This window comes from Puntigrus tetrazona, chromosome 6, assembly GCF_018831695.1.
Source record: "Puntigrus tetrazona isolate hp1 chromosome 6, ASM1883169v1, whole genome shotgun sequence".
Lineage (NCBI taxonomy): Eukaryota > Metazoa > Chordata > Actinopteri > Cypriniformes > Cyprinidae > Puntigrus > Puntigrus tetrazona.
The window spans coordinates 6446056-6452840 of NC_056704.1; the positions used below are offsets into that span (position 1 = coordinate 6446056).

A 6785-nucleotide genomic window follows, 5' to 3' on the forward strand; every position below is an offset into this window, starting at 1 on the left:
TTTAAACATAGCTAGATTAACATTCAAATCTACCATTTATTCATAATATTTAAATATTTTTCTCAAATACAGTTCAGCTGTGTTTTTGTGAAAATGTTCAGGTAGGTGTGTTTGGGTCCTCCGCGGTGCAGATGAAGGCGTTAAAGCCGGACCCTGCCGGCTCTCTGTGTCTCTAATGAGATAAAGATCCTCTAATCCCCTTCTCATCCTCTCCCTCTCAGGAAGAGAGCCGCAGCTCCACAAAGCCTCCAAAGAGGGGATGCAGGGCTCGATTCTGCCCCCACAAAAGGCCCCTGACCGGGAGGACAAAAGAGGCCTGAGCGGCCCAGGAAAACAGATGTAATTAAAGAGATTAGACAAGGCAGAAAGGCAGAGGAGAAAAAAAGAGCAATCTATAGAAAGAGGAAATGTTTCGTGCTCGAGAGGGGAAGCGGGAGCGCGATTATGAGTTAGTGACAGGAAGCCTGTTTGTTTTCTTATAATTCCTTTCACAAACATTTACAGCTCGTAAGCTATTGAAGGCTGACGGGCTGAAGGAGCCGCGGGAAATGAATCCTTAAAATGTCAGTGGTGGACCAGAACCACGAAACCCTGAAGCATCTTGTCCAGATCTACTCTGATCATCTCTCATCATAAATCAGTTCCACTTAGAAATCCAATGAGGCAAAGCACTGGTTCAGTGCATTAACAGAGCTGTTCATCTATCATGATGTGTGTGTGTGTGTGTGTGTGNCTAGAGAAGCCCTGAAATGAGGCGTGAGCTGCACCATCGTGTTGTGATGATAATCCAAATGTTCAGAGAGAAAGAGCTGGCGTAGATGGGAGCGCTGTCACAGCTTCTTAACATCTGTCAAATGTGTGCCAAACTTTGAGACCATCCCAGAACTGCAGCAGTTAATAAATCTGTGTCTAAATTGGACGATTCAGTGTAAATCGCGGCGAGTGATGTGCTGCTATATTTGACATCCAAAAAAAAAAAAAAAAAGGGAATTTGAAATGACATGGTTGTGCCCCGTGTTCATTTCACCTTTATTCAAAATATAGAAAAAACTCTCCACAATGATTGGATAATGCCTTTTCTATCCATTGACATCATCAGGATTTACTATAATCCAGTGTTTCATATTTTTTGTCCTCTTTTATATTTCACAGAGATATGATATATACATATGTAGTGTTTTCATCATTGTTTCTTGGTGTTACGTCTCACCACATACGCCAACTGACCGCTTAATGCTCTTAATGCTATCAAATTAATTATTACCAGCAGTTGCACACGTTACTGTAGAGTAATAATGTTGGGATTTTAGCGTATTATTGGCCTAATTATATTTATGAGAGAAAAAAAAGCAAAAATCAACATCTATAAATCTATAAACTTGTCTTAAATGATCTAAATGTCACACAAACGACAGACACGGTTGTTTTGTACAGGTTTTCTGTAAATATTCAGATCTATAAATAATAAAAAAAAACAATCTTTATAATCACATTACATTTGCTGTAATTCAAATTTAAGGCAAACACCGAAAAAAGTCAAATGTAAAAAAAAAAAAGCATATTCGTCCTCCTCTCGTGACTTTGTTGTTTAATATGAATGTGAGAGAAGGTTCCCAGCGCCTGTGTGTGTGTTAGAGTGTCTCCGTCAGGTTCATTTAGTGCAGGAGGGACATGCTGAGGCCCGAGCCAGTCCCCCCCGGGGCCATCTATCTGTCAGACACCACGGCCAGCCTTGATTACAATTTGCAAAAAAATTCATTAGAGTTAAGGCAATTGTCAGATCTCTCTTTCTCTCTGTGTCTCATCACTGTTCCTCTAGAAATGTCTTTCTGTCCAGGTTTCCTGTTTCTCATAATACATGAATGCACATCAACCAGACCGGCACATTTCAATTGTTTTACTGTGTGTGTGTGTGTGTGTGTGTGTGTGTGTCAGTAATGATGAGGCGCTGATGATGTCTGATCTATTGCGTTACACAACAATAAATCTACTACTAACAATAATTCAATTCCTCTGGTAAGACAAATGCGTATTCCAGTTCAATAATGAAACTTCAGCCTGCAAACCGATGCAGTATTAATAACTTTTTCTCACATTACAGTTTACTCTCCATTTACAAAGGTACACACAACTACAAAAAAAATCATGTACTTAATACGTAATGATTTAGCAGATTATTATACATTGTTTGCATTACCACTTTGTTTTTATCGTCTCTAAATTTATAAAGCAATTAATTAGATAACATGCACACTCTTAAGAATCTTTTTTTTTTCCTCAAGTACTTACCAATTTCTGCTTGCGTAAAAACGTTCTTAAAAATCGTATCAAAAATCTTACACACATGAATTATATTTCAATAAATAATACGCCGAATCCGTAGAGTTCGGACATACAAGGTCTTAACTGACGCAAGTGGATTTTTGTTTTCGTTAAAAAAAATTCTAAACTCGAAATTTGAACTTGGAAGAAAAAAAAAAAAAAAAAAAAAAGTTAAAATATTTCGTCGAGCTTTTATGCAGAAGCAAACGCGAAATATATACGGCAGCAATATGTATGGATAGATAAAGCATAGTACTTGTATTAAGTCATTGTTTTATTTTATAGAAACAGATTTAAAAGCACGACGTGAAGGGGCTAAAGAAGTGTCCGCAGCTGTGAAGTGTAAATGAGATTGTTGTGTTGTAAGGAGTGTCTTACACTGTTTACTCGTATAAACTCGTTTGATTTACATCCGCGTCTCGAGCTTTCCCGACAGGCGCCGTGTGGACCGAATAAGCGCGTTCCTTCTCTTCCGGTGACGAGCAGCCTGACCCTGAATCTATTCATCCTGTCAAATCATTTCACATCATCTCTAAGAACACGGCGGGAACTGCGCGGAACGGACGCATGCCGTAAAACAGTACGATTATTAGTAATAATAGCCTAATAAGAGTAGTAGTAACGACAATAATAATAATCATCATCAGACCTATTATTTTTGTTGTTATTGTTAAACGCCGTTTCGACGATACAGGACAAAATAGACGAACGTTGTAGAAAAAAAAGTTTAAAAAGTCAAACACGGCTGTATTTGAGATTTTGCAGGAAGATACTGTTGTTGTCCTCCGCGCGCGCTTAAGTGAACGAAGTGAGGCGTTTCGGGGAAATAAAGACAAATTTCTTTACAATTGTTTATGGTCCAGCTTTAATCCACACAATATTCTGAAGTCAGTAAACTCATGAAACGTTAGCAAGTTTTTTTTTTTCTTCCTCACAATATTAAATAAATTAGCAGCGTGCCCGTGACGTCTTGAAAGGTTACAGAAATAAAGTGGAAGAAATAATGCAAGAAAACAAACAAACAAACGAAAAAAACCTAAATAAAATTAAGACTATTTACCATTAAAAAAATAAAGAGCACGTATTTAACAGTTGGTGTTAATTTCGCTATTAATTGAATTACATCGCGTTCTTCAGCAGAGACCAGAAGTGCTCCTTTTAGGATAATATTAATCTCCGCCAAAAACACAAGAACCGGACAGTCACACGAAACTAAACAGAAATACACTGTGGGGTTTCCTCAACTAAAAGTCGTTCGTGGTTTGGTCCGAAGTAGGGGATAAAACTGCACTTTCTTCCAGAATGAGGTCTTAGTCTGAACTTTTCGTTTGAGTCGAGTCTGTTGCTTCTTTTTCCTCGTTTGAACTATATATATATATNGGTTTTAGCCTTGTTTAGCCTTCGCTGATCTGTCTCTTAGTCCTCCAGTATCTAACCCCAGCCTATCAAGGTCTGGCCTGTTCTAACTGTTGGTGTTGGCTGCGTATCGCAAACCGACTGACATGCACCGGAATGGGAACCACAATTTTGGGGTTTCTGGAGGGCTCTCCGGTTTTGGAGTTCACGTTGCCCGCTTTGACCCGTTTCCACTTGGCCCTTCGATTCTGAAACCAGATCTTGACCTGCACCTCGCTGAGCTTTAAGGCATGGGCGATCTGTGAGCGTTCTGTGAGGGATAGATATTTCTTACAGTGAAACTCCTTCTCCAGTTCTAAGAGCTGCTCGCTCGTAAAAGCGGTTCTCCTTCTCCGGTTTTTCCCGGTGGACGTGGTGTTCCCGGCCCCGTTCCCGCCGTGGATGCCATCGTCCATTCCTCCGCCGGCGTCTCCGTCTTCTTTCTGACACATGGCGTTCCCGGGCCCGTTATCGTCGGAGCTGTAATCTAAATCACTGTCCATGGAGAAGCTCTCGTCTTTCCTGTGGCACTCGTCCTCCTTCGCGTCGTCTTTGTTGTGACCTCGCGCTATGGGGATGAAATAAAAAGCATATTTAATTTGTGAACCGCCTAAGGCTGGGAGTCGTGTTTATTGCTTCCGTGTAGTGCGGTTGGGAAAACGAGCTGTGTCTTCATGAGAATATTATCTCGCGACACGTTCTTCCTGTTTATTGCGGCCACTTTTACGCGCAATTACGCACGGTGATGGATCCCTTAGGAAGGCTGTTTGTACACCTCGAAACAAGACTCTGAAACCGGGTCAAAAGTCGTCTCTTTAGATGATTTGCCTTTGCATCTTATTTATATTTTTTTTCTGAAAATATCACGTATTTAAAAAAACTATCCGATAGCGAATGCGCATTTTCTTTACGTCTCGGTCACAGGCTACACTTTATTCTGAATACATAGAAATGATNCTTAAAAGTCGTCTCTTTAGATGATTTGCCTTTGCATCTTATTTATATTTTTTTCTGAAAATATCACGTATTTAAAAAAACTATCCGATAGCTAATGCGCATTTTCTTTACGTCTCGGTCACAGGCTACACTTTATTCTGAATACATAGAAATGATCCAGGCCACGGTGAATTTTGCTTACAGTTTTATGGACATTTAAACACCGCTGGTCCTCCGATCCTTCAATTAAAACGAGCTAATTTAGTCATTGATGGCTGCTTGGCCTCGGGCGCCATTCCCCGAAAACTTGATTATTCACGTGCGTTGCGCTAAAATTCTTTAAGCCACAATCTTTTACATAATTATTTCTGTCCCTCATCGGTGCGACTGGGTAAATTGAATTTAAATGACAAAATTAATTTCAGCGTAAAGCATGCCGGTTAATCATACCAAGACTAGCCTGCACGATTTGTTTCTAGAAAGCAAAATAAAACACGTGACACGTTAAAACGTAGATTAATAAATAATTGCAATAATCGATATTTTAACACTTAATTAAAAAAAAAATAATAATAACCGGATACGTATTTATTAGCCTTTATGTTTTTAAATGCGTTTCGGTCTCACCTGTGGAGGTGTGCACGGACTGCGAGTCGTGAAATGAAGGAAGGGTCGCCGATTCTTTCGTTGGGAACGTTTTCCCATCCTCTCCGTCCAAACGGATATCCTGAGATTTATCGAACATGGCATGAATGGACTGAGAGCCGAGCTTCCTCGCCGCGTCCTGGTGCTGCTGGGATGGCGACGTGGAGAAGCCGCCGGGTAAGGTGGCCATCAGCGTGGATGTGAGCGCCATGCCCTGCGCCAGGCTGGAGCAGAAGCCGCTGGGCAAGCCCGGGATCGGGTGGTGCGGGTGGGTCGCGGGGAGACCGCTCTGCGGGAGAGCTGGAGGAGGTGGCGGAGGAGGCGGAGGCAGCACCACCGACCGATAGGGCATGAACATGGGATAGCCCGTGTACACGAAATGTCCCGGACTGGGCTGCGGTGGACCTCCGATGAGCGAGTCAATGCTGAATGCGGTGGTGCTTCCCACCGGACGCTGCATCATCATGAACGGGGAACTGAAAGCTGCACTCATATGATCTTATATAGACAGTTTGTGAAGTCCTGAAGTCTGCGGGAGTCTCCCCGTGCTTCTCAGATGAGAATGTCACCGCTGCACGGTGTCATACACTGACACTGATAAATAATCCCGTGAACGACCGGCGCATCTGTTTCGACTTAGCTCAGAGGCAAACCGTGTTTTTCGTTAAAGGAGCGGAGACGCACACACCGGACGCAAATCCCCTTGCCGAGAAATCTCTGGTCGAGCATCTCAGATGAGCTTTACCGTCCTCCTTTGAGTTATTTCAGCGTCCTTGTCCCTTCTGCTTGGCCGCGTTTCATTTCGACTCGACGGAAGTCGCAATAAATCGCTCCCCGCAGCATCAGCTGTGATCGTCTACTGAAGTGCGAGTTTGAATTACGCTCCTTCGGTTTAAGCGTCTCCACCGCGCGCTCCGGCCACGCCCACCGCGGCTCCGCGCCTGCTATTGGCCAGCTTTCGTGTGGACCCGTCCTGACGCTCCGGAGCCGCGAGCGCCGCGCCGCCGTCTCTTAAATGAGAACGTCACCAACACGGTCTCACGTTCAAAAACAGTCAAAACAAGATCCGCGCGAGATGTGATCTGATGTCTATTTTGGCACCGCAATTGCATTTGTTTGCCTAGATTCCACTTAATGAAAAGTACCCTTCGGCCAGCGTTTGCACGCACTGGGTGATGTCAATCTGTAAATAAATAAAAGAAAAAGCACACAAACCGATAAATGTCAGCTTCAAATAGGATTAATAAAGCATTCAAATGGTAAAACCTTACATATTTGTAATTTTAGTTAACAAACAGCCTATACTCAACTTTCTCAAAGCTATTATATATGAATGTTTTCAACATCCTTTGATAGGAATAGCATCCTTTCTGACACACAGATGACACTGGCATTGGCCTGCTCATAATGACATGATCCTGTGCCCTTTATAGCAGTCAGTCATCACAAGATGTCCTTTCATACAATACCCCCCATTCACACACACA

The 6785-nt window shown here is 42.4% G+C and overlaps 1 protein-coding gene across 1 annotated transcript; it reads right to left on the bottom strand.

The window, feature by feature from the left end:
• Positions 1-3717: 3717 nt before the first annotated feature.
• LOC122347608 (homeobox protein GBX-2-like) lies at positions 3718-6145 on the bottom strand. The gene is made up of 2 exons (XM_043243017.1): positions 5281-6145; positions 3718-4285 (listed from the first exon to the last, which is right to left on the bottom strand). Exons 1-2 carry the CDS (start codon positions 5789-5791, stop codon positions 3768-3770), a joined length of 1029 nt encoding a protein of 342 aa, XP_043098952.1. The 5' UTR covers positions 5792-6145; the 3' UTR covers positions 3718-3767.
• Between the last annotated feature and the right edge of the window lie 640 nt (positions 6146-6785).

Coding starts and splice junctions, on each gene's coding strand:
- LOC122347608 (XM_043243017.1), bottom strand. CDS start 5,791: ATGAGTGCAGCTTTCAGTTCCCCGTTCATGATGATGCAGCGTCCGGTG. Junction 4,286..5,280: donor GTCCGTGCACACCTCCACAG/GTGAGACCGAAA, acceptor TCATCCCCATAG/CGCGAGGTCACAACAAAGAC.